Genomic DNA, 26,264 nt, shown 5'->3' on the forward strand with positions numbered 1-26,264 from the left:
AGAGCAAGGTTTCTTTTCTTGCTTTTTGTTATTTTATTTTGTTTTCTTTTTTTTTGCGGTTTCTTTAGTGTTTTTGCTGTGTCACCTGTTTTTGGCTTTGACACGGAAACTTTTCTTTTTTACGATCTTGTCAACATTTTGAGTTGAGTGCATTTTAACGCCTCGCCTCTGGCGGCGCCTTGCGATTTTCGGGGGTTTTTGCTGGGGGGGGGGGGGCCGTAAAATCGAAAAGTAATGCAATAAAATTCGCTTTCATTAAAAGCATTAAAATAGGTTTTTGACATGCCATAAAAATTGTTTTCACGTAAGCATGAGGAAAACTGCCACACACTTTTCCCCCTCCGGCGAGTGCGAAAGCTTCCGCGCGACTTCTAAATGGGAATTTTATTGTTCTGGGAGCTGTGGCCGACGCATTGCCATTAGCCACAACACGGGGCACTTTCTGGCTCACCTAGACGTTGTCGTAAACCATTCCTCCAGCTCATCTTCAGTTCATTTCTACCAGGGGGAATCCCCATTTGAGAGGCTGCGAAGATTGGTAGCCTCTCTAGAGATTGTAGAACTCGTTTAGCGCTTATTCATATATGAGAGAACTGTTAATATTAAAGCGCATACTGGCCACATTCATCCCAAATGTGAATCATAAATTCTATGAAAAATTTGATGACATATCGAACAAAAATATATATAGATATATGCGTATTCATAGCAATTAATTGCAGACTTTATAGGTAGTACACCAATAGAGCTAAACTCACCCAACTCTGGTTATTTGTGCACTGGAAAATTAATGATGATTTTATGATTTATATAAAATAGTTTACTGAGACAAAGCTCCATTTAATATATAAAATAGAGCACTGAAACATTTATTGTATATTTTATATGTTTAGGATAACATGTTCTTTGAAAATTTGTGAATTAATTGAGTTTCGAAAGAAAATATTTTTATTTAGCTTAGTTTTCATTTCAGTATATATTTAATCTAAAACCTATAAATTTGAATGATTTAATACTTATTACTCTTGCTTACTTATTTTCTCTTGCTATGTTAACATTTTCTATGCAACTATGCTATGAGAATATATTGAATTTTCATAGGTTTCTCTATTTTATTTTAACTTAGTTTCCACCTTACTTTTCCCTCAGTGTCTGGTCATGTTTTTGGTCCTGGACAATTGGCAAATGTTCGTCCACTTAAATGGGGGACGATACAAATCGAATGGGGATTTTATTTCAACGTTATTAACTTCAAATTACGCACACAGAAAGCGCCATCGCAGACAAGTCAATGTCCAATCCTTAATTGCAAGAGGACAGCGTGTGGCGAAAATATTTTGCTCTGAGGCTGAGGCTGTGGGGGAAAATATTTTCATGATGTAATAAATGAAATTAATTTCAATAATTGCAGCAATTCGGCGGTGCTGTGAGAGATTTCCACTGACTGTTTGGCTTTTCCTTTAGCTTTTATTTAGGCCACTTATTTTATTTTATCTCGGCCATGATTCGCGATGAGGCTGGCGAACGTTTGGCGATGACCATGAAAACTGCTTAATCGGAAGAATGAATATGAATGTTCCAATTGCGATTCCGCCCCGCATAAATAAACGAGGAGAGAAGCGAATAAATGTGGAAATCCCAATGTTTTCCTTTCATACGTACGCTCTTCTTTTTATTTCGTTCTATTCCAATACTTTTTTTTCCATCATTTGTTGTCGTTCTTGTTTTTTTGCAGCAACAGCAGCATTTTTAATATAGCAAAACACACGCTGTCATATCCTAGCACCGCCCTCTCCCCATCTGACTTTTATGTGGATTTAGCCATATAGAGTGAGTATATTTTCGCATTTATAATATGGAGCCATATATTTTCATGAACAATAAATTAAGCAGGGCGAAATTGGGATTCCTTTGACAACGCAATCACAGGGGGAAAATGAGCAGAAATATTAAAAGGCAAATCGTAACGTTTTCGTAATATTTAAGGAAGATAGAACTGTATTTATTTATTAAATTAGAAAGGAAGCTAACTTTGAGAACGAGGTACTCATAAAATTATGACCTCGAATGTGAATCAATCATAACTAAGCCAAAAATGCATCAAATTTAATTCGGAAAGATGTTCTGTATTAATTTTTATGCGGCTAACAATTCTGCATACCAAGATTTATAATTTAAAAAATTCAATTTTTTGGCAAATTTTTAAAATTTTAATGATGTAAAAACCCTTAATAATAAAATTTCAACATTTTTTTTCCTGTCAGAGATATCTAGTTCGATTCGGCTGTTGATGCTGATCAAGAATATATATGATTTATAGGGTCGGAAATGACCCTACACTGTGTTACAAGTTCTTGACTGAAAGTATAATACCATTATTTGGACGATATTTCTTTATGTTTTTATATGATAATTTGTTGTACAAATCAATGCTTAAAAAACTCATAACTATGCCAAAAAAGCATTAATTTTAAATCGGAAAGTTGTCCTATGTTAGTTTTTATTAGTTTAAAAAATCTGCATACTCGAAATAATATTTCACATAATCAAAATTTTTGACAATTTTTTTGACAACTTTAACGATGTAACCCCTTATAAAACTTAGAAAAAATTTCGAACATTTATTTTTCGACCAGACATTGCTAGATCGATGCAGCTGTTGATGCTGATCAAGAATATATATGATTTATAGGGTCGGAAGTGACTCCTTCAGTGCGTTTCAAGCTTGTGACTGAAATTATAATACCCTGGAAGGGAATCTTTTAAACTTCACATTTAATCATTTATTATTTACCTTTTCAATATAAATTTGTTACATTAATCGACAAAGCAACTCCCATTTGATAACTCATCTTTTATGAACTTAGAAAATTTATTTATTACCTAAAATTCCAAAACATTTACTACAAAATTTACACTTTCCTCAATTATGGACTTTTTATGTAGAATTCTAACCGCCGATTTGTATTGTTTGCTAAATTTAATTCGTGAAAATCAGGTTAAAGCTCCTACAAAGAAAAAGCTCTCAAGGGAAAAGGATGGGAAACACTTCCTGGTTGTACGTCCTAGCTACACAATCCGCCACAAGTATCCTGGTCCTTTGAAGACCTATGATGGCGAGGAGCGTTGTGAGCCGCGTATGATTCGTTTGTCGGATCTGAGATCCAGTCAATTGGATTTGATATTGAGCATGTGTGAGAAACAGGACGAAAGGCAACTGAAATGTGAACCTGAGGAGGAAGAATGCTGCAAGGAATCATGTACAGAGACCTCTGAGGAACTAAACGAAGAAATCAAACAAGAGACCTGTGAAGAAATCCCTGAAGTAAAAGAAGAACAGCTTTGTAATTCCGAAATCGAAGAAAATCTAAAGAAATACGAGTCGCAGATCTTTATCAATATGTTGCCCCAACAAAAGAGTTCAATCAAATTGGAGAGCATCTGCAGCGAGGGTCTTCCCACGCCAGAGCAATTAATCCGTATGGAGCTTCGTGCCAGGACTCTGTATGAGGTAGAAACTTGCCAGGATCAATGTGCACCATCCTGGGAGTCTCTCACGTCCACGGAAAAGCTACGTTTCCATTGGCAGGCCCATGCGGGAGTGAAACTCCAGGAGAAGCCCTTCGATAACTTTCGGCTATGCTATCTCAAAAATCGCCCAAAGAATAGCCCCAAAATGGGAATTCGCCAAATCAGATCAGACTTGAAACTCCACTGGAGCAACATGGATCGCAGCGAACGAATGCCCTTCATTGTGCAGTCTCTACTGTACCAGGTGTCCATGGGAGCCATCGAACCCACGGATCACTGTGCGGTGCGTGAATTCTTTCAGAAAATGAAGTAGCGTGAACGCAGATTCATTTCCATTTGCATTTCCATTCCACTTTTTTTTTCGGTTTTATATGAACCAGATGTTGTGGCCATTCTATTTTCGGCCAGAGCCTCAAAATTCGCAGCTCTTTCTCCCTCAATTTCTGCTCTTGAACCAGTTTCGGATCCACCGAGGTATAATGGATCCCCCCTGCTTTTGGTCCAAGGTCGCCAACTGACATGGCATTGGCACTCGATTAACAATTAACTCGTCAGCAGTCAAGGTCGCCCAGAAAGCACTCTCGGGGGAGGGGAGGGGAGGGGATGGGAGGAAAAATCCCCAATCAATTTCCCAAGCGCATACATTAGCCATAAAAAATTTGTTGTACTCCGCAGAAACGAAACAAATAAAACAAACGAGAGGGAAAAGTTTTTAAAATGTAATTTTGTTTTGGCCGGCAAAATAAATAAAATGGAATTGTGGCAAATCGAAAGTAAGAGCAAGGGAAATCAAAAGTCCGCATCAGAACGTCGAATCCAGGCATTATGCTAATGGAAATCACTGACGCGGGGGGGAAAAGTCTACTGAAAAGCGAAGGGGGAATGGAAGCCTTGGTCCTGGTTTATGGCCGTTGACAACTTTTGGCGAGCCGGGCATAAAACGAAATGAAATGGAAAACTAAACCGAAGGAGGGAAAACTCAAATGGCCAACGATTCGCCACGAACTCTAACTCAAAAGCGGAGCAGTGGAACTGTATCGAAGGAGTCGCAATTTATTGTCCTAGATATTGACTTTTATAGTGGCATCCCGCATCCCTTTTCCGGGACTCTCATAATGTGACATTTCGCTGGGAATCTCCTCGAGAATCGGGAAACAATTGGCATTCGTGAAATTTCGCATGCCTGCCACCAACAGTTCAAGTTCGGTTCAATGGGGGTTTTCCCTCTCAACCCTCAACTCTTTTTCCTTTGCTTTTTTTATGGACGAGTGTTGCAAAGATTTCGTTGTTTTGATATTCAGGCAGTTTTATTGCCTCGACCCAAGTTCGCACCTCAATTTGTCTTCGTAAATGTGAAAAATGTGGAAATTAGTTGGCGGTCCCAGCGGCAGCCTCCCATTTTCGGTTGTTGGTTGTTGGGTTTATGGCCAAACATTTCATCAATCACGCGGGGATGTGTCACACCTATCAGGACCGCTGACGCCCGGTTCAGATGCAGATCTCGTCCTTGGGGAGGGGCAAACCCCATCGTAAAAAAAAGGAGTGCGCTAGCCACGCCCCCTGTCTCGGGTTGTGGTGTGAACTTAATGGCCGCAACAGGAATCTTTGTCACACTTTCAGGCTCTTAACAGACAAAGAAGGACATTCGGCATGGTCCTCATTATCAGATGCTGAGCTTAGGTTACTTTTGTAAAGAAAAATTAAGAGGATAATTGCGACTGGAACTTTGTAATTTCAAGTAAATAAAAAATAGAGCAATTTATATAATTTTTAGAGCTACAAAACCAGGATAAATTCTACAACTAAATAAAGTTGTAATGAAGGAAGAGTATAGTAAATCTCTTTAGCTTTTATATTAGTAGAGGAAACTTTCCTAGATTTCATTAACTTTAATATTATTTACATTGTCAATAGTAAAACCCACTTCTTTCTTATACACAAACTCCAGGACTCTCCTAGTAAACCCTGATTTCTAATGGTTTCCTTTTGGAAAGCCTTCATAAATATAAGTATTACCCATTCCCCCCTTGACTCTACTCAGCCATTTTTATGCAAAGTCGCAGGGCAAACACAGGAAAACTGAGGGACAAACAACATTTGTCGATATCCCAAACTGAATGGTGATGGCTTTATGGCCAAAGAGAGAGAGAGCGACCCCAATCTCCCATTAACATAACAATAATTATGGCTGCGTCCTGGACGACTGACCATGTCCTGGAGGCATGCGGCAACTCCGTAGTTAGAGATTCTGCAGTCATAAGCAGAATTCAGACATCCTGCATCCGGTTGAATTGATTTGCTTTTTCACAATGCCACCGAGTACCGAGTACTCGTATTTCCTTTGAGGGTTGACTGTCCAGTGTCCATGTAAATCTAGAGATTCCACATAATTAACTTCAATTGGAACTGGGGCATAGTGCCAAGGCGTCTTCTGTTTTCTTTGTTTCCAGGACTTTTGCCTCCTGAGATCCTTGTTATATTTTCGTAACTGCAGCGGAGCGCTCATTAGCCGCGGCGGACATAAATTTCGATCAAAAAAGTAAATTGACAGGCGTGCAGATTTAAGAGGCGCTTAGCCAAGTCCTTCGTAGCGCCGGCAAATCCAATTTCCTTCTCGCCAGGACTCGCACGTACGGCTGCAACACTTTCGGCTGCGGGGGATTCTGGTTTTAGGATTCAGGATTCAGGATTCCGGATTCAGGACTCGTTACTCGACCGTTTATGTGAGCAGGTCATGTCGCGGTCATAAATACAACAATGCCGCTGATGCCGCCGCCAAAACTTTCGCGAGTGTCGCGAGCGCCATAAATTTCGCCCGCAAAAACTCACGGATTTATGTTTTTCGCGAAGCGCAGGAGAGATAGGACACAGGACACTCGTCGTCGACGTCGTCCTCCCGAGGACATCCTCCAGAAATAATCCACTTTAAAGTTTCCATTTCGCCTTAGCAAAGGCTCGGCTCGGCTGGATTCGGTTCGGTTTCAGCCGCAGTCATGTGATAGGCGAAGGATATCCGCCAGGATATCTTGGCAGCCACATGCACTGCTCCACTCTGACACGACGACATCTTATCCAATTTGCATTTAACGCATTTCTTTCTTTTCCTTCTTTTTTTGGGTGTGCTTTTGGGCCAAGCCCTCATCCTTCCTCCGCTTTTCTTTTTGGCAAATCCCATTTGCAGCGATTTGCATTTAAGGCTGTCCGTGAAATCGAGACGAGCTCACACAAAAATTAATAAAATCCTGCCATTTACCATTTTCATTTTCGCCAAAAACGGTTCTCCAACCGCAAGTAAAAATGTTCAATAAACGTCCGGCCCGAAACGAGAAGTCCGTTTACCGCAAACGCCTTAACACATAAAGAAAATTGGAGTAAGGACCTTATATATATTCCTAAAATATACTTTTCTAAAGCAGTTTGTTTAAGAATAAGTAAATAAATTCAATCTAGGAAAAGGTTATTTGGATCGTTAACTAATAACTAATCTGCCTAATATATTCTATTAGTGTTCAGATTTCTATTGGAATTTAAAATACCTTCTCTTACTTCCCTTACTTCATATCCCTATTTCCTTTCTGTGCATTAGTCTAGGCGGACATCCTGGGGTCCGGCAGTCAATTTGGAATTTTTCAAACGTTTCAGACACTGCCACCGAATAGCTGGAAATAGGAGCAAATAGGGAATATAGGATATGGGTATGTGGAGTATAGAATATAGAAGGATATATAGTAGGATCTGTGCAACGGCAGCTGACTTTGACAGCGCCGCCCGCTGGCCGTTAGTTACTCCTAGTTTGCGGTTTTGCTCCTCCAAAATATTGGCGGCCTGAGATGGCTTCAATTAAAAAAGGGAAAAGCGACATGTGGGAAACGCTCTCAAGTTGGCTTTTCCGTCCAAGAGATACCCAAAAATGTGAGAATTTAAGGAATATATAAATCAATCTACTAATGAGTTAGATGATAATGATGCTTAAATTGGAAAGCTAACAAAAAGGTATAAGATAAATTTCTTCCCAAGAAAATAGAAGTAAAATCTATCAGAGATAAAGGCAAACTTTCTTCGTTCTTTAATATTAAGGAAATAGATTACTTCTCTCTTTCCTGTATAATTTTTTTTATAGATTTATTACCTCTATAGTTTAAATTATATTAACTTTTGAGAATCTTAGCATTATGTTTACAGAAGCATTCAAGGCACTTGGCCAACAAGTTAGATGGGAGTGTTGGCCGCCTTACATCAATGCACTGTGCGAAAAATACCCAGCAAATTGCTTGGGGCAGCTGCAACAGACCAGATCAGACCAGACCTGCTACAAGTGCGGGAGGAGGACTCTTAGCTGGGAGGCGGAGACCTGTCCTGGCCGGGGCCAACTATTAATTAGGTTGTTAATTTTGCATTTGGCGAGCGTCGCTGGCTTTTCCCGTGAAAAGCGCAGCGGAGCGGAGGCGACGAAATGGAGAACACACGTGGCATGTGGCACGATGATAAATCTTTGCATTTGTGCAACACCATTGGGGAACACATGTCGCAGCTAGGCCGCACTTCCCGTGTTTCCCTTTCTATCCCGTTATACCGCTTTTCCTGCTGCTTTTTTCCACCCATTTCCCCCGCGGATGCACCTGTCTCAATTAAGCGTGCAAATCGCATGCCTGTCAAAATAAAATGTTTGGCGTGTAAAAATATGTTGGCAGCCAGCGGAGATCTAAGGCGATCATAAAGATGCACGGAACATGGCCAACAACACGATGGGCGGAAAAGGTGGAGCAGGGCTACACGGAAAAGAAAATGAGGTGTAATTGAAGGTATTTTCTAGGGGAGAAAATACGTCCTAAAATATATTTTTATTTCTATTTGCCTGTATAGATAATTGGGGTCACTTTAGAAGTTAGAAATTACTTACTTTTTGTGCCTTGAGTTATTTAATAGATTTTAATATAAACTCACATATCTTATATATATTATTTTCTTTGTGTGTTGGGAATGTATTCAGGAATTGGGTATGGTACACACCCAGAAGATGTCGGTGTCAACATCGCTTTGATCGTCCCTCAGGTTGATTATTTGCACAGCATTTTGTGACTTGTTCTTTGGGTTTAAAAGAATGCCACTCTAATGAGGTTCATGCGTGATAAAAATATATGATAATTGAGCATGGGGATAGGGGATATGCAAAATTACTTACAAACTCTAAGAAAATATCAGAAGAATGGCCAGAAAAGCAACCACCAACTATGCATACTTTTATACCCAATTTCAAAACCAAAAAACTTCTAAAACAAATAATGAAATTTAAAGTTTATATAAATAGAAAATAATTAAGAAATTGTATATAAAAATCACTATTTCAATGATGAGACTTCATTCCATCATCAGGCTTGTCTGCCATTTGTGTTGACAGTGTTATTCTTGGTGAAGTTTTGATGGATTCCGTTTGAACAGATTGAGCAACAGCCTTCATGAGATGGAGATGGGATGTCGCCTCAATTCAAATTGATTTTTTTCATCAAAACGTGGCATCAACGCCTCGTTAATTAGAGGATGCCCCGTCGAGTGGTGAATCTGAATCTGAATCCGAATCCAAAAGCTAAATAGCCATGACAGTCGGCAGGCCAATTGACATTTTGATAAATTCTGAGGGCGGAGGCAAAGGAGGAGGTGGAGATTCTATGGCATTACACATGTTCTTTTCCCGTCTTTAAATCAGATAGACGCAGTGCAAAACTTAATGATCTGTGTCTAAATGGAGAGAGAGACCCACGGAGCCTCAGATATGACAAGTAAAAAAGAATTTATGGCACTAAACAACATCAACAAAAGGCAGAAACTACATGAAGTTGGCAAAACAACCACCCCGTATCGCGTTTCCTCCTTCTCTGGAAAATTTTATCGGCCTCAACGAGCGACACAGAAATTCGCACAAATCACGCAAAAATGCTGCACACTTAACGTGAGGGTGCAAAAGCCAGGGGGGTGGGGAAGGGGAAAATGGCAGGGGGATTTTCCTCGATTTCAGGGTGACAAGGGTGAGCCCAGAAGAACTGATAAGAACTTGCAGCCTAATGCAGCAGCCAAAGGAACTCCTCCTCAAAATGCCACCGAATTTTGCAACAATTTCCGATTTCCACAAAGGACAAAGGACAACGCACTGGCCAAGTGGCAGCATTTCAATTGCTCTCCGAAATGAAAAAAAAGAGAAAAGGAAAACAGTCGACATTCGAATTGAAAAGTCATAAATTTTGGAGCGGCATTTAGGAGCGGACGGGCACGGAAATGCGCACCATGCGTGACCAATTATTAAAATACGACTTTAATTGAATTTCAATAAAATGTTGAGCATTTTTGCATTTTGCAGCGGAAGGGCAGGGAGCGAGGAAGGAGCACAGGACCAGGAATAGGACCAGCCCCAGCACCAGGACCAAGGACCACCGGCTCATGTTTATTTATGGCAAATGCAAAACGTTAAAACTGTGGCAATTGTTTTATTCCACGCTTTGTTACATTATTTGCCGGGGCATTTTGAGCGTCACGGATGCGATCTCATCCATATACATATTTCTACTATATATATGTAGTATGTAGTCCCGGGCGATTTGGGAGCAATTTGTTTAGAATATGGCGACCATGACTGTGTGTATGCGAACCTGATGTCCACGGATCTGCTTCCCACTGATTTATGGCCAGCGGGTTGTGTCAATAGTTCGCGGCTGATTTATGTGCCAGGACAGAGCAAGGTAGCATCGATACAGGAGTTGGTTATGGAAAAGGAAAATTATGAAAATTACTATTATGCATCAGTGGAATATCCCTCACATGGACATAAACGGCAGTCAAGTGAAAAATGTCAAAATGTTGTACGAGTCAAGCTGATCCATGATTACTTCTTATGATTACACTGGCCCAACAATTTAAAATGATTATACTTGTAACGTCCGAATATTAAATAAATCAAATCCAACTTTGAGAAGGGGAAAGAACTTTTTCTAATATCCGAAACAATGGGAAATGTTCTTTTTTTATAGCATATTTTTACATGACAATTTTGTAGACAAATCAAAGTCTAACACACTCACAACTAAGTCAAAAAAGCATTGATTTGAATTCAGAAAGCGTTCCTAAGTTAGTTCTTCTTAGGTTATAAATCTGCATACTCAAATTTAAAATGTAAAAAAAAATTCAATTTTTTGTTAAAACTTTTTTTAGACAATTTTAATGATGTAAGTCTATAAAATTGTTGAAAAAATTAAAAAATATTATTTTCTCCCGGAGATGGCTAGATCGATGCAGCTGTTGATTCTGATCAAGAATATATATGATTAAAAGGGTCGGAAATGACTCCTTTACGGCGTTTCAAACTTCTGACTAAAATTATATTATATTGGAAGGGTTCTATTATCATAATAAAGTATATATATGATATTATACATCTTCTCAGTTAATTTCCATAATTTTTCATTATGTATCCTTGTTTTTCCAGTGCAAAGCAAACTCATTGAACGGATTACAAGCGAACCCACAGCGGAATCAATCGGAAATTGGAGGTGGGAGATGCGTTGATTGAAGGTGGAAAGCCGCTGGGCCATGTTTTTGGGGTGGAATTGTGTGGAAAACCTTTGCATTCGGATTGGATTTGGGCAAGGGTTTGTCGTCCTCGTCAACAGTCGGCAGCTCGCTACTCCTCGGGTCGGGTGTCGATTTTCGTGAATGGTAAATGGTATGAATGGTGTACGTACTACATTTGACATTGGATCGGATCGGCGCATGACAAAAGTCACATGGCCAGCGGATTAGTTACACCTTCTGAATTCGAATCCGAATCCGAGCACACGTCGTGAAGGGTTTTCCTTTTTTTTTTTTTTGCTCTGCTTGCTGTTGTTGTTTTGCCAGTGGCTGAAAGGCGACATTGTTGCTGCCCGGTGAACTGTGAGCTGTGCCGCCGAATCACCGGAATCCTGAATGCATTTTCCGGGCGGCGAGTGCAGAGTGTGCCTTGATTTACTAGCGATTGTCCGGAGATTAGCACTAATGGCTGAGGCCAGTCCTAGGGCAGCTGCTTCTCCACGAGCAGAAGGGTGGATTGGGATTCTAGGCTTTGGAAAACTGAAACCTTTCAGCATAATTGAATTTGGCCATAGTCCCGGGGACATTCACCTACTTAAGCCCAAAAAATGGCCCTGATAACTAAGCCAAATATTAGCCAAAGACAAATGCCATGTGTGTCAACAGTTCATCGAGGCGTCAATTACTTTGCATAACATTGGGCGAAGCTGGTCCCAAGTGGGTGTGAGTCCTGTGCGCTAGTTGAGTCGTCCTTTCGCCAGAGACAACAAATGAATTTTAAGTGTGGCCAAAAGAAACGGCCAAGAAACGTGTGCGTGCGACTTAATCTGCTCTTGGCCCGCTTAGCGAACGCATCTGAAATCTGCCTCATATATGTGAGTATGTTTTTAGCTAGCACTACTAGGGCCTTCCCAGATATTATCCGCTTATTTATGGCCGTCGTTAACATATCTTAGCCAACTGGAGTTTATCTGGCGGCAGCGGCATGGATTTCTCTCCAAAGATCCCAGGACCCAGATCCCATATCCCAGATCCCTAGTTAAATGAGCCTTCGGCTAAGTGAAATTGTTTAGTTTTTGCACGATTCCCTGCAAGTGAAAGTGGCTTTTGTCTCAGGCTTAAGTACGTGACGATTTGTATTATTTTAAGCGAATTAAAAGCGTCCTCCAAGTAATTTTGTGGCTCGGCCAGATGAGTCAGACACTACCACCGTTTTGTAATAGAGTTCGCCAGGATAAATGCCAGGGCATTAGGCCAGGCCCAGGGATATTTAGAAACCCATTTTCACATAGGACACACACACACACACACACACACAAAGCCATAGGCAATCTGCCAATCTGAATGCCATCGTCCTGGGGACCGGTCCCGAAAGATAATGATTAATTGTCAATTTAGGTGGGACAACAGCCTGGCCCATTCGGTATCCGGAATGGCCAATAAACGGTTCGCCAGGCAGTTACCTTAAAAGCATGCAACAACTCTCGGCTTCGTCCCGACTGGATCCCTTCCCCACTCTCAGTCACAGGATGCTTGGGCCTTCACATGTCCATCAACATGAAGATGCGGTTGCCGCCGCCGGAGTGGAGTTCCCACTCGGGCCGACTGACGACTGGCCTGACATGTGGAAATAAATGTACTAGAAAATTACCAACTTATGTAATCTTGGTTAGCATCATTTATCAAGCGGACGTTTTGCAATTTTTCTTACTTCTGCGGCCAGGACGAGAGCCAGAATCCGACCGGGACATGTCGAGAAGTCGGACTTAGGACAGGACACATATGTGTGTGTGTACGAAGGACTCTGGCATAGACACAGTCATAGAGTCACAGGAAATTGCCATTTCTCAGTCCCTTCCCCTGAAGGAAATTTGTCATACCTTTGAAGGAGTGGCACTCTCCGCCCAGCTAATTGAAAGAAGTAGTCCTTGACTTTGGTTCGAAGGAATTCCTCCCACCTGAAACTCCAGCTATTTGTTTTAGTTTACTTGTATATGTGTGAGCTTGGAGTCTGTTGTCTCTGAATCTCGGACTCTCGTGTTTGGCAGTTATGAAATCTAAATTTCCCTGTATATTGAGCTACAACAGCAATCATTACCGCAACCAGAATATACGCTACCTGACAGAGTCGCCTGCTATTCGAGGGCGTTGTCACTGGCGCCGTAAGATGCGTGATTGGCCGGCAATCGGACTGCGGTTATGAGCCAGCTGACTAAGGAGCAAAGCGCCTTCAATCCCAAGGACGACTACAATACGCTCTTGCAGATCATGAGCCAAGAGTTCGATGAGCGGTGGAACCACCCTACGCAGTCTCCCCATTCCAATCTCCACAACTATGTGCAGCGTGCCGTTCTTGGCCACGGCAGCTTCGGCACTGTGGTGAGATCGACAGGTTCTAGCTTCGCGGTCTTTGATTTTTTCCAGTTGTGACAGACTTCTGGCAAGCAATAATTAAGCAGACTTTCTTTTCCTTTAAAATCTTAGCTCCTGGTCAGAGAGAAGAATGGAAAGAACTACTACGCCGCCAAGATGATGAGCAAGGAGTTGTTGGTGCGACAGAATCAGGTTCAACATGTTCACAATGAAAAGCATGTGCTGAGTGCGACCCGATTTCCCTTCCTCATCCACTTGGTGGACTCGACAAAGGACTTTGATAATCTTTACTTGATCCTACCGCTTGTCAACGGAGGTGAGCTTTTCACCTACCACCGCAGGTGAGTGGCCGTCCACCCGAGTGTCCTTACTAATTCCTGACCGAGTCTCCCCAAGGGTGCGAAAGTTTAACGAAAGACAGGCCCGCTTCTATGCCGCCCAAGTGCTGCTGGCTTTGGAGTACATGCACCAGATGCTCCTCATATACCGAGACCTAAAGCCCGAGAACATCCTGTTGGACGCTCGTGGTTACATCAAGCTCACAGACTTTGGATTTGCAAAGGTGAGGGTGAAGGAAGCAAGGACTTTTCTTCATTTCACTGAATATTTGATTTCTTTAGCGAGTGGACGGTCGAACCTCAACCCTGTGCGGAACCCCGGAATACTTGGCCCCAGAGATTGTGCAACTGCGACCATACAACAAGTCGGTGGACTGGTGGGCCTTCGGCGTCCTCATCTATGAGTTCGTGGCTGGGCGGTCGCCCTTCGCCGGCTACAGCCACGATGCAATCGTGATGTACAACAGGATCTGTAACGAGGACTACAAGATGCCCAACTTCTTTAGTAGCCACCTGAAGAACCTTGTGGACAACCTCTTGCAGGTGGATACCTCAAAGCGGTGAGTATGCGGATGAGATAGGATTATGGGCAGTGCTAGTTGCTCATGTCGCCCCTTCTTAGTTTAGGAAACTCTAACGAAACCGCCATCGATGTGAAGCATCATCCCTGGTTTCAGAGCGTCGAATGGTATGCCATTCTCAATCAGGAGGTTCCAGCACCCTTTGTGCCAAGTGTCGCCGGTTCCGAGGACCTCTCGAACTTCCAGCACTTCCCGTTTCAAGAGCACGCAAGATCCCGAAGCAATCAGCATGCTGAACTGTTTGCTAAATTTTAAGTCGTAACTTCCGAGCAGATATAGTAGTCGTTATTCGTGATTTATTAAGAATGTATCATTTTTTACAATTTATTGTACTATTGTACATTGAAAAAATGAAGTGTAATTATTAAGATGCGCATGGCAACTTTTGCGCTTTGTGTCAGTTACAAACAGACTGCGTTTAGAGCTTTAGAAATTCAAAATTTGCTGTAAACAAAATTTAAGTCAAAATGGGTAAACAGGTGGAAGAACAGAAGGTGCATTTCAGTCAGAAGACGGACTACTCCCATACCCTCGAAAGGATGTGCGAAGAATTTGATATAAAGTTCTCGTCCAACGTTCCCTCGCCAATCAACGGATTGGATGACTACGATATTAAGGCCACTCTGGGAGCTGGCTCCTTTGGCAAGGTGCAGCTTGTCAAGGATAGAAAATCCGGGGCCTACTACGCCTCCAAGGAGCTGAACAAGGACCAGGTTATAAAGTCCAAGCAGGTGGTACATGTGATGAACGAAAAGACAGTTCTGCGCTCAATGTTGTTTCCCAACGTGGTGCACCTTGTGGCTTCCTACAAGGACTTTGATAACCTGTACCTTGTTCTGCCCCTCATTGGAGGTGGCGAACTCTTCAATTACCATCGAAAGTGAGTGGCCTAAGTATTTACCACTTAAGGCAAGAATTTCAGATGGCTTAAGTTTGGTATCTTAAGTTTTTAAATTGAGACTTCTTTAAAATTGCAATTGCAAGTGCTTTAAAAAGGTTTTCTTTATCGTTCTTTATTACTATCAGTCTCTGATCATCTCTTCTTAGGGTTCGCAAGTTCAGTGAGACCCAGGCTCGATTCTACGCCGCCCAAATCTTTTTGGCTCTAGAGTATATGCATGCTTGCAAATTACTCTACAGAGATCTTAAACCCGAAAATATAATGCTCGATAAGAACGGTTATATTAAGGTCACAGACTTTGGATTTGCCAAGGTATTTTCTTAAAAACATATTTGGTTTATGATTACTTTGAGAATATCCCGCAAACTTTACAGAAGGTTGAGACCCGTACCATGACATTGTGTGGAACTCCGGAGTATTTGCCGCCGGAGATCATTCAGTCGAAACCCTATGGATCCAGCGTCGACTGGTGGGCATTTGGGGTGCTGGTCTATGAGCTCGTCGCCGGAAACACACCCTTTTCCCCTTTTAATCGCGATGTGATGATCATGTACAGCAAGATTTGCGAAGCTGCGTACAAAATACCCACCACCTTTAGTTCTCAGTTGCGTCATCTAATAGATCATCTCCTTCAGGTGGATCTCTCTAAGCGGTGAGAAACTTTCATATTATTTGCAAGTAGTTTATATGTTCTTTGAGCTCTGTTATAGCTTCGGGAACCTAAAGAACGGCACTCGAGACATCAAGGAGCATGAATGGTTCAAGGAGGTGGAATGGATACCGATGCTCAATCAGACACTAAATGCTCCATATGTGCCTTACATCAGCAATCCGGAGGACATCTCCAACTTTGAAAAAGTAGTCGATAGGCCGCGCCCAAAGTCGAAGATAAATCGTCACGAGGAAGTCTTTAAGGATTTCTAACTGCCAGTAAGTTAAGGACTAAAAAAAATATACATTAACGATTCCTTGTGAACTCATTAGAAACTTGCTGTGGCCTTGATTCAGTTGTCTCTGAATCTCTGATTCAGTTACGGATGTTATGAAAATTCAAATTCTCTGTACATTGAGTTACGACAGCGATCACTCTCGGATCCTAGACTCATAGTGCCCATTCAGGCTCGCCTTCCATGGGAAGGTGTTGGCTTGGTGCCGTAAAATGCGCGATTGGCCGGTGATCGGACTTATGTTATGAGCAAACATAGTACGCACGAATTCACCTTCAACTCCAAGGAAGACTACAATACGACCCTGGAACACATGAAACAAGAATTTGAAGATCGCTGGAACCACCAGGAGAAGTCTCCCTACAGCAACCTACATAACTATGAGCCGCGGGCTGTTCTTGGCCACGGCAGCTTTGGCACTGTGGTAAGTTCGAGAGTTTCTGGCTTCTTCGGGATCTTTAATCTCTTTATCCTTTTCAAATTGTAGCTACTGGTCAAGGAGAAAGTCGGGACAAGCTACTTTGCTGCCAAGATGATGGGCAAGGAAGATCTTGTGCGGGCTAAACAGGTTACTCATGTCCATAACGAGAAGCATGTGCTAAGTTCCGCACGATTCCCCTTCCTCATCCACCTGGTGGACTCGTCAAAGGACTTTGACTATCTCTACTTGATAATGCCGCTTATCAGCGGCGGCGAGCTTTTTAACTACCACCGCAGGTGAGTATTTCGAGTGTCCTGACTGCCTCCTTAACGCTCCACCCTAAGGATACGGAAGTTCAATGAGAAACAGGCTTGCTTCTATGCTGCCCAGGTGGTGCTGGCTTTGGAGTATTTGCACGAGATGCACCTCATGTACCGAGACCTTAAGCCCGAGAACATTCTGATAGACACTCGGGGCTACATCAAGATTACTGACTTTGGATTTGCAAAGGTGAGAGCAAGGAAGCAAGAAAATTCCTTCTACTTTATGTTCTTACTAATTAATTTATTACTTTGTTTTTAATTAAAGCGCGTGGACAGTCGCACCTCGACCCTGTGTGGAACCCCTGAATACTTGGCTCCAGAGATTGTGCAACTGCGGCCATACAACAAGTCGGTGGACTGGTGGGCCTTTGGCATTCTCCTCTATGAGTTTGTGTCTGGGCGGTCGCCCTTCGCCTCTTTTAGAAACGATGTACTTCGGATGTACAACAGTATACGTCTCTGTGACTATAAGATGCCCGTGTACTTCAGCAATCACCTGAAGAACCTTGTGGATAACCTCTTGCAGGTGGATACCTCGAAGCGGTGAGTATGGGGCAAGATTACGGGCAGTGCTAGTTGCTCATGTCGCCCCTTCTTAGTTTAGGAAACTCTAATGAAGGCTCCAGCGATGTGAAGAATCACGCCTGGTTCCAGAGCGTCGAATGGTATGCCATTCTCAATCAGGAGGTTCCAGCACCCTTTGTGCCAAGTGTCACCGGCGACGAGGACCTCTCCAACTTCGAGAGCTACAATGTAAGGCAGCGGCTTAATTCTCCAATAGACCGCCATCCCGACCTATTTCAGAACTTTTAAATGTTCATCAGTGAAAACAGTCGTCCTCATCCATGTCTAAAATAATAATGTATTTTTGTTTTTTATTTTTATACCCTTACAAGGTATTTTTATTTAAGTCTGTCCGTCTGTGCGTTTTATCCAAACTAGTTTCTGTCATTAGTATATAAATTGGAACAAGCTGGATTGGACAGTATATCATATAGCTGTCAAAGGGGCGAACAGAAAATGAATAAAAACAAAAGGATTACTTGGCTGTTTCAAATTGGATGACGATATCTTATGGCTGCCATAGAAACCATAGTTAATTTGAAAAGAAAATGCAAAACTGTAAATGTAAATCTTTAAATATATATAATCATATATGTAAATGTATATGGAAATTATCACATCAAACCAAAGAGCTCAATAAATCTGCATTAAGAGAACCTAAGAAAATCTTTCTTTTAGTACGGAAAAATGAGAAAATTGTCTTCATAGTGCACATCTTTGACCAAAAAGAAAGCAATTTAAATTCAATAGTTAAAATCACAGAATAAATACTTTATAAAAAGAAAGCATTGTATTCATATACTTTATAGATCGCGCAGTCTTTGTGATTTATATCATTTCCCAACGGACTGCGTTTTCATATTTTAATTTTAATGTACCCACAAATGAGAAATTCGAAATTTATTGTATATTCTTATCCATTTTAGTAGTAGCCAGTGAGCCCTCGAGCCCTATAGGGTCAAGATGGGTTTGCAATCGGAGCAACCGCAGATGCACTTTAGTCCGAAGGTGGACTATGTTCTTATTCTGGACAAGTTGCGAGAGGATTTCAACAAGAAGTTTTCGACCAACACACCCTCGCCATCCAACGGATTGGATGATTACGATATTAAGGCCACTTTGGGAGCTGGCTCCTTTGGCAAGGTGCAGCTTGTGAGGGAGAAGGACTCGGGTGTTTACTATGCCTCCAAGCAGCTGAGCAAGGATCAGCTGGTGAAGACCAAGCAGGTGGGCCATGTGATGAGCGAGAAGAATGTCCTGCGCTCAATGATGTTCCCCAACACGGTGCATTTAATCGCCTCCCACAAGGACTACGATAGTTTGTACCTTGTCCTTCCGCTGATTGGTGGTGGCGAACTCTTTACCTACCATCGAAAGTGAGTAAGCACGAAACTAAGGCATTCTTTTCAATTATCTTTCATTTTTATTTTATTATTTAGAGTGCGCAAGTTCACTGAAAAGCAGGCTCGATTTTACGCTGCCCAGGTCTTTTTAGCTCTGGAATATCTGCATCATTGCAGCCTGCTTTACAGGGATCTCAAGCCCGAAAACATAATGCTCGATAAGAACGGTTACCTCAAGGTGACTGACTTTGGATTTGCCAAGGTAATTTCTTAATTACATATTAATTATTTAATGGTTATTTAATAGTTTTTCCGTATATTGTAGAAAGTGGAGACCCGTACCATGACATTGTGTGGAACTCCAGAGTATTTGCCGCCGGAGATCATTCAGTCGAAGCCCTATGGAACCAGTGTCGACTGGTGGGCCTTCGGTGTGCTGGTCTACGAGTTCGTGGCAGGACATTCCCCCTTTTCCGCCCATAATCGGGATGTGATGAGCATGTACAACAAGATTTGTGAGGCCGACTACAAAATGCCCAGCTACTTTAGTGGTGCCTTGCGTCATCTAATAGATCATCTCCTTCAGGTCGATCTCTCTAAGCGGTAAGAGCATTCCGTATTATTTGAAAGTAGTCTATATATGAACCCTCTTTCAGCTACGGGAACCTGATCAATGGCAATCGGGACATCAAGGAGCACGACTGGTTCAAGGAGGTGGAGTGGATACCGATCCTGAACCAAACTGTGAGTGCTCCTTATGTGCCCAACATCAGTAATCCGGAGGATATATCCAACTTCGACAAGGTCTCTGAGAAGCCACGTCCAAAGGCCAAAGCGATGCGTCACGAAGAGGTTTTTGCGGATTTCTAATTGTGATCCCTCTGACCTTGTGTTTTAGTATTAGTACTTGTGTTTTAGTGATGGACCCAGTGAGAATGTGTTGTAAATTTCCTTTTTTGTTTTTGTTGCTAAAAGCTAAACACTCGATTCGTCTCGATTAGATCCACATTGTTCTCCATTGTGCGACAGCTGCTGTTCACATGTGGCGGTGTCAACGGCTCGGAGTTTTCCTGTGTGAGGGGGGAGACTCTTCTGGGAAAAGCAGCTGGCGCCGCTGACTTTTTGATTTCCCACACTTGTTGCTCGATTTTCCCCCAAAAAAACTTTTCAATTCGACAAAACTTGACTTGTAATTAGACTCGAGGCAGTGCCATAAATCTTGTACGTTTGTCGCTGATGCAACTGGACGGATTTATGGCCACTTTGCTTATTTATCTATCGGTAGAGTGGGTGTAGCTTTCATTTTATCCATTCTCCGAAAGAGTTTGCTTTTGCTTGGCTTCGCCTTCATCTCGAAACTTTTGCACGAAATTATGTTAAACAATATTTAAACGAGACGTGGCATGAGGGCCCATAAATCTTTTATACCTTTTTCTGCTCTTCTGCATATCGGGCCACATTGATTTATATGCAAAGACTTAATAAAAATAGAGCAACGGCCAGACGACAGAAAGCAAAAGAAAAAGAAAAAAACTAGACGCCAGTCCTGTCCTGCCTGGTCCAAGGTCCAAGTCGGAGAATACCTTTCCCTGGGCTCTCCAGTCCTGTTCCCTGGTCCTTTGTCCAGTGGCTAACAAAACAAACGTCCAGGAACTCAGCTCGGTCACAGGAGGAGGAGTCGATGTGGGGCAAAAAGTTATGATTATCATAATTTTTGTTACGTGAGTTTTCATGTGGAAAAGATGAAACATCATCGTCTCCGTCGCAGCCTCTTCCCCTCGGCAAAGTCTGCGCTCCAAGCAGCCTTCCTTGGCCTCGCCTTCTCCTTTCCTTTTTTTTTTGGGGTGGAAGTCGTCATCGCTGTAATCATGGCACGCATTTACTCCTGTTTTTACCTCTGCTTTTTGGCGCCCGCCAGGCCGGCTCCACTTTCAGCTCCAGACCTCGAGAGTCTAAGGACACCCCGCTCCTGCTGTGTGTATGTGTGTGTTGGCGAACTCCAGACACATTTTCTCCGTGTTGTGTGTTTTGCTTTTCGCAATGCGTTTTCGGTGGTTTTCGCTTCGCAGGAAACAAGGGGCTCGCACTTCCTGGCCAGACTGTGAGATAGAGATATTCTCGAAGGCAAAGAAGACATCATGCATTCTAATGAGAGTTTTAATTGCAGCCCATTGACCACTTGAAGAGGTCCTGTCAGCTTTCGTTCCGGCGCAGCTCGCCAGGGACACGTGGCGGATGCGCCTCACGCTTGAGTGGCCTGTGAATCGATGATTCCGATTCGGAATCGCAGAATCCAAAAAACCTGAATACAACCCCCTTCCCAGTGACTTAACCCAATGACAAATTTGCAGCGCGGCGTAGGAAATTAGCGATGCCCTCCGTCAGATACATTTCACATTACGGACGGACAATTGAATCCCGTACTCCGGGGGTTGGCCTGTCCCGTGCTCATCTGTAAACGAATTAATTGCTGTTTTGATTGCGCTGGGAAAACGTTTTCTTCGTTTTCCCCTTTTGTCGTTTGTCGTTTGGTTTTTGTGAAAATGAATTGTGCACGTTTATTATTGGCATGGATCGGTGAAAATTCGTTACGTTAACTTATACACTAAGCCGGCAGACGTTTTAAGCAGCCTACGACTGCTCCAGCTCCACCTCAACGGAGACGCCCGACGATGGCAGATCCTCCTTGAACTCTGGAGTGTAAATCTTGCCTGAGGCCAGCACAAATTGCTCCTCACAGTCTACGATAAAATAGGCGAATGGTCGATTAATCTCAAAGCGTTCCACGCCAGGTTGCTCTGGCTCGGGCTCTGGAACGGGCAGTATGGTGGATTCCGCATCCTCCGCCGTCGATGGAGAGCGAGCCTGCATGGTGGCAGCGGACAGGGAGTTGGCACTGCTGCCTCCCTCATCCACTCGCACATTCACAAACTGCACAATCTCATCCACATGGACATCGGGGTCCTCGGACAGCAGACCCAACTGGGCCTCTGTTCGCGAGAAGACCTTATTCAGACCCATTTGCTTGAGCATAGCCTCGGAGCGAGAGGTCTCCTCCACCTGGAATTTGGGCAGCGAAACATGCAGCTCCTTCTCCTGGAATAGCTTGTGGGCCAGCAGGAAGTCACTGGTTTGCAACTGTCCAATCACCTCACTGAGTCCCTCAGTCTCATCCGGCAGCACAATGCACAAGGAGTAGCGGGAAGTTTCATAGGGTAGACTCAGTACCTTGGCCTTTAGTTGAGGGAGCTCAGCAACTTGGAATTTGCCGCGGGCGTGCATCATCGGAGCCTTCATGGCATCTTCATTGGTCATAAAGAAGAACTCATCGCTGCCGTCTCTCAACTGGTAGAAGGGCTTCGCCCAGCTTCCGCGGTAATATAGACCATTGAAGAGCAGCATCTTGGACTTGGAGCCCACCGAGCGTCCAGTGATGGAATTGGCACTCAGAGCCGAGGTGATGTCATCCTTGCGGAACAGGCTACGAGCACCATAGACCTGATAGAATTTCATGGTTCATTTAGAAAGGTTACTCTCTTTTTCTCTCTATATATATTTATAATTTATAAACTCACCCGACTAACAGCAGAAAGATGGGACTCCAAAGCCAGCATTATTTCATCGGCTCCCCCATCCTTGGTCACCGCCTTGACCGCACTCTCCAGTTTCTGGAGGGGCAAACGCACCTTTTCGGGTTCACTGGCGGTCACTGCTGGCGCCGCCATGATCTTGGCCAGCTTCTCCTCCTCCTGCACCGTCTCGTTCTCCTCCAGGTTCTTGATTTGGCTCTCCTCCTGGTCACTGCGCTTGTTCTGCTGCTTCTCCGCTGGATTTTCCTCGGCAGCCATGTCAGGTTTTTCCTGTTTTTCCACCAAACTATTGATTATGATTGTCGTGGCCTCGGGCTGGGATTCCAATTCTAGATTCGACTCGGTGGTCTCCGCTTACTGCTGCTGCTGTTCTCTTTGGAGCTGCTCGGCCTCAGCCTGGGCAACTGGTTTTTCCACATACTGCTTGTCATCGATGTCGCGATCGAACTTGGAGGCTTCTTTGTCGACAATTTCCTGGCCATAGCCATCGTTTAGCGGCACAGCCGGCGTGTCCTCTTCATCCAGGTTAATCCTCTTGAGGGTCTCGAAGCCAATGACATCCTTGCTGTTGCTGGGCTCAGTGCTGCCATCGGAGGATTCCGCACTGCCCTCCGGTAGCTGCAGGGAAGTGTTGGGCTCATTCCAATCATATTCCTGTCGGTTAATGTCCTTCACGTCCACATAGTAGTGCTGCTGCAGCAGATCCTTGAACTCCTCGCGGGCACTGTGATTCCTATAGATGTACAGCCAGGTCTGGAACGAGGGCAGGGCCACGGCAGCATCTCTGTTCTGGTAGCTGCCCAAGATTCGCTTGTAGGTATCCCTCAGCTGATCCCGATCCTTGGGATAACCAAAGACCTGCTGGAACTCGGAGTAGGTGTCACCTTCGGAGGCCTCGGCCAGGACGGCCAAAATGGAGGCAACACCCAGTGGCGAATGCACTTGATTGGCATCAATGTCCTTGTTGAACTTTAGCAGCTGCAGGGCAATCAGCTGCGAGACTCTTCCAGCAAAGGAGGATGAGTCCTCCTTCACCTGACCACTACTGGTGGTGGTTGGCAGTCCCTGGCCCAGGCTGATCAGCAGCGTGACAAAAAGCGCACAGAGAACCGATTTCATGGTGACGACGATGTGGTGACGAGCGCGCGAATGGAGCGCGAATGAAGCCCAAGAAAGTTGGCCAAAGACTTTTTATGAAAGCGCCGGGCCAAGAACCGGCGAGAACGAGGCTCCAAACTGGTTGAGAGTACAACCTGGCCCGCTGGCGGGGCATGGCGAGGGGGCTTTATTTGATCAAGAGACTCGAGCGATCGATCGGCGATCGCTGATCGATCGAACGGTGGACAAAGAAAGTCAACGAAAGTGGAAGTGGCGTGGGCCGCTCTCGAGGGCTCCGCAAATGGGTCAAGCAAACAATCAATATGTAAATGTGTAAATGTGTAAAATGCTACACAAGCAACCACCGGCGATCAAACAAAAGTTCAAAGTCATTGAAATGTTAGAGAGCCGGACAACAGGTTTCCACTACGTGATTGACATTTGATTTTTTTTCGGTCTGTCCGGTTAATTGCATTTTCTTGTAGTTTACCTTTACTGGATATTATTATTACTTTAGTGTGGCAGTCGTTTCCCCGAACCAAGATTTAAGCTGGAAAGGCGTTGGAGATTATGAGGAAACCCTGCCTCTTCCCAGATTTGGCAATCTTTGGAGTGGCTAAAGCTACCTGACCAGGCTTAACCCAGTTTTGGAGCATATCAGAACCTGGCTAAAACACACAACCAACACACTTCGAGGCCACTGAACTTGGCCATCGTAGTTGCTGCCGCTGCTGCTGATTACCAAATATGTTCGTCGAGCGAAAGCGGCCAAAATCGAGAATATAAAGGGAGGGAAGCAAGTACTAAACAGAAGCTAAACACTGGGAATAAATAATGGGTATATGATGCCTTAGTATTATATAGTTTATATTTATAATTTATAGAGATTCCAAGTTAAAAGAAGTCACAAAACTCTTGAAAACTCTATCAATCTTTTGAATAAATAGATATCATAGTATACTGTAGTATTAATCTAATAAATACTTATTTGCGCGTGGCTGCATATCCGATTTAGACAAAAGAACAACTTGTCTAGTCGCATAATTAACTTCAAGTCACAACTAGTTTTCTTAAAAAACTATTTGTCTATAATTATTAATTGGGTTCCTGCTTCCTCACGGTGTATCTGGAAGTACCAGGTGTGACGCTTATTCTTGCTAATAAAAAGCTCTTAATTTAAACACACAGAGCTGAGAAACGTTGATTCTTTTCGGAGGCTTGTAAACGAGTTTTTCCGTTTCAGAATAAAAAAAAACTTGCACAATTGCATAAGTGCCTGAGGTGGGCTCTAAAGCTAAAACACTAGTTAAGTCTCCAGTGCAGCGAACTTTCCAGAGAGCCACAAAGAACCAAAGGAGAGAAAATTTGTGATACTCAGCTTATGTAATTTATTCCACAAGTTCCGCATTTATTCTCAGATACTCTCTAAGGAAGAAAGGTTACTGAACTGTCTGATTAATCAACGGAGGTGATGGTGGTAAAAGCCAGTTTAATTAGCATCGAACGGTTTTTGGCCGAGATTTATATAGCTTATATATGTGCCACTTTGTGCGGTCTTGATTAAGTTTATTTTTAAGATACAGTCAATCATTGATTTTAAAAATGTTTCCTTTGTTTGAGAACGAGGTAAGTCTTTTAATATATACTGAAGTTCAGTTAAATTCTCTTTTAATTCATATTTATTCACTAATTAGTTTTATGTTTAATATAAAGATACAAATTGCAATATAAAATATAATATTTCTTGGGACACATTTTTTGTTCTTATCTAAATATCATTTTAAATATGATATATATTACTTGAATTTCTTATATTACCTAAGAGTATTTCAACAGCGACTTAAGAATAACTTCTGAGTACTTTTTCATTCAATGGTTTGTCACCTTGGGCTTGGGCGTTTTATTTTGAAACAAATACAAGTTGTATTTTCGTATTTTTGTTCAGCTTTTTGTCCATAAATTTCAATGCCCAAAACCATAAATTAGTGCCTGGCCAAGTGGTGAGTGGCTAAAAGTGTTTCTACTTCGACTTGGATTTGGATTTTGTACGCCAGAAAAGGGTCGCAAGTCGGGTTAGGTGAATTAGAAGTTATTATGGCAAAACGGAAAACTAGAAAATGTCGCATAAATTAGAGGAGAAATCTCCGGCAGGACACCTTCCCCATATTTCTGGGGGATAGTTGTAAGACGGGGCTCAAACAACACCGCGGGGAGACATTAAGGACCAAAGAAGAAGTATCCTTCCACTGGACAATAGTTTTGGTTTGGAAAATTACTCTTTATAGACGGCGTGACTAATTGTTTGATTTATGCAAATGTGTCCTGGAAAACTTGTTTTTCTTGTGCTTTCAACTTTTTGGCAATTAGTGGGGTGGAAAGGAAACTCTTTAAGGAAGTGCTAGTATCTTGGAAGAATCCTTAAGATTTGTGGAATCCTTTCAGGAATCTCTTCTATTTGTCAGGAGGTGAGCTGTCATCTGTCAGCTGTCACGGAGCACGCAATACATCATAAGTCAAAAGGTGAGCCCCTCGGCTTCACGCCTTTGCCCCGAGGCCACGGCAACTTGCAAAATAATTAAACTTCTGTTTATTGTCTCTCTCTCTCTCTCTCTGCTCAGAGAACTTCTTAATTATGTTTGATAAACTAACACAGGACTCCTGCTTTGCCTCCCAGAGCTCCTTGTGCTCACACATGTC

The 26,264-nt window shown here is 42.9% G+C and overlaps 7 protein-coding genes across 12 annotated transcripts in view; 5 read left to right on the forward strand and 2 right to left on the reverse strand.

Annotated features, from left to right (window-relative positions):
* The window catches only part of LOC110186882 (cAMP-dependent protein kinase catalytic subunit 2-like), a 115,535-nt gene extending 100,785 nt beyond the window's left edge, over positions 1 to 14,750 (forward strand). The window contains exons 3-7 of one of the 5 annotated variants that reach the window (XM_086840616.1): positions 11,006 to 13,467; positions 13,548 to 13,802; positions 13,858 to 14,023; positions 14,082 to 14,359; positions 14,422 to 14,750. In XM_086840616.1, coding sequence (XP_086696742.1) covers positions 13,618 to 13,802; positions 13,858 to 14,023; positions 14,082 to 14,359; positions 14,422 to 14,635 — 843 coding nt within the window. In that variant the 5' untranslated portion in view covers positions 11,006 to 13,467; positions 13,548 to 13,617 and the 3' untranslated portion in view covers positions 14,636 to 14,750. Of the gene's footprint in view, positions 1 to 11,005; positions 13,481 to 13,547; positions 13,803 to 13,857; positions 14,024 to 14,081; positions 14,360 to 14,421 lie in introns of those variants that run through there. The other 4 variants (XM_086840618.1, XM_086840614.1, XM_086840615.1 and 1 more) reach the window with 4 other exon arrangements.
* On the forward strand, positions 2,809 to 4,242 carry LOC110186883 (uncharacterized). Its single transcript, XM_020956183.2, has one exon. The coding sequence runs from the start codon at positions 2,930 to 2,932 to the stop codon at positions 3,842 to 3,844; it is 915 nt and encodes a 304-aa protein (XP_020811842.2). The 5' UTR covers positions 2,809 to 2,929; the 3' UTR covers positions 3,845 to 4,242.
* Positions 14,751 to 14,811: 61 nt separating the features above from the next.
* On the forward strand, positions 14,812 to 16,205 carry LOC110186879 (cAMP-dependent protein kinase catalytic subunit 2-like). Its single transcript, XM_020956177.2, has 4 exons — positions 14,812 to 15,260; positions 15,428 to 15,593; positions 15,656 to 15,933; positions 15,992 to 16,205. The coding sequence occupies exons 1-4, from the start codon at positions 14,848 to 14,850 to the stop codon at positions 16,203 to 16,205; spliced, it is 1,071 nt and encodes a 356-aa protein (XP_020811836.2). The 5' UTR covers positions 14,812 to 14,847.
* A 267-nt stretch (positions 16,206 to 16,472) lies between these two features.
* Positions 16,473 to 17,856, forward strand: Pka-C2 (Protein kinase, cAMP-dependent, catalytic subunit 2). Of its 2 annotated transcripts, none has more exons than XM_020956178.2 (5): positions 16,473 to 16,652; positions 16,716 to 16,945; positions 16,994 to 17,159; positions 17,238 to 17,515; positions 17,572 to 17,856. In XM_020956178.2, the coding sequence occupies exons 1-5, from the start codon at positions 16,473 to 16,475 to the stop codon at positions 17,783 to 17,785; spliced, it is 1,068 nt and encodes a 355-aa protein (XP_020811837.2). In that variant the 3' UTR covers positions 17,786 to 17,856. The 2 variants fall into 2 exon arrangements, with proteins under 2 accessions (XP_020811837.2, XP_020811838.2); XM_020956179.2 differs by having other exon boundaries at positions 17,577 to 17,856.
* A 494-nt stretch (positions 17,857 to 18,350) lies between these two features.
* LOC110186878 (cAMP-dependent protein kinase catalytic subunit 2) lies at positions 18,351 to 19,879 on the forward strand. Its single transcript, XM_020956175.2, has 4 exons — positions 18,351 to 18,912; positions 18,976 to 19,141; positions 19,205 to 19,482; positions 19,536 to 19,879. The coding sequence occupies exons 1-4, from the start codon at positions 18,500 to 18,502 to the stop codon at positions 19,747 to 19,749; spliced, it is 1,071 nt and encodes a 356-aa protein (XP_020811834.1). The 5' UTR covers positions 18,351 to 18,499; the 3' UTR covers positions 19,750 to 19,879.
* Positions 19,880 to 21,411: 1,532 nt separating this feature from the next.
* LOC110186730 (leukocyte elastase inhibitor C) lies at positions 21,412 to 23,639 on the reverse strand. Its single transcript, XM_020955996.2, has 2 exons — positions 22,455 to 23,639; positions 21,412 to 22,377 (listed from the first exon to the last, which is right to left on the reverse strand). Exons 1-2 carry the CDS (start codon positions 22,725 to 22,727, stop codon positions 21,511 to 21,513), a joined length of 1,140 nt encoding a protein of 379 aa, XP_020811655.2. The 5' UTR covers positions 22,728 to 23,639; the 3' UTR covers positions 21,412 to 21,510.
* On the reverse strand, positions 22,824 to 23,588 carry LOC147642580 (uncharacterized). The gene has a single exon (XM_086840622.1). The coding sequence runs from the start codon at positions 23,586 to 23,588 to the stop codon at positions 22,824 to 22,826; it is 765 nt and encodes a 254-aa protein (XP_086696748.1).
* Positions 23,640 to 26,264: the final 2,625 nt, after the last annotated feature.

This window comes from Drosophila serrata, unplaced genomic scaffold (genome assembly GCF_035046125.1).
Source record: "Drosophila serrata isolate PLE 108 unplaced genomic scaffold, ASM3504612v1 contig_382, whole genome shotgun sequence".
Taxonomy (NCBI): Eukaryota; Metazoa; Arthropoda; class Insecta; order Diptera; family Drosophilidae; genus Drosophila; species Drosophila serrata.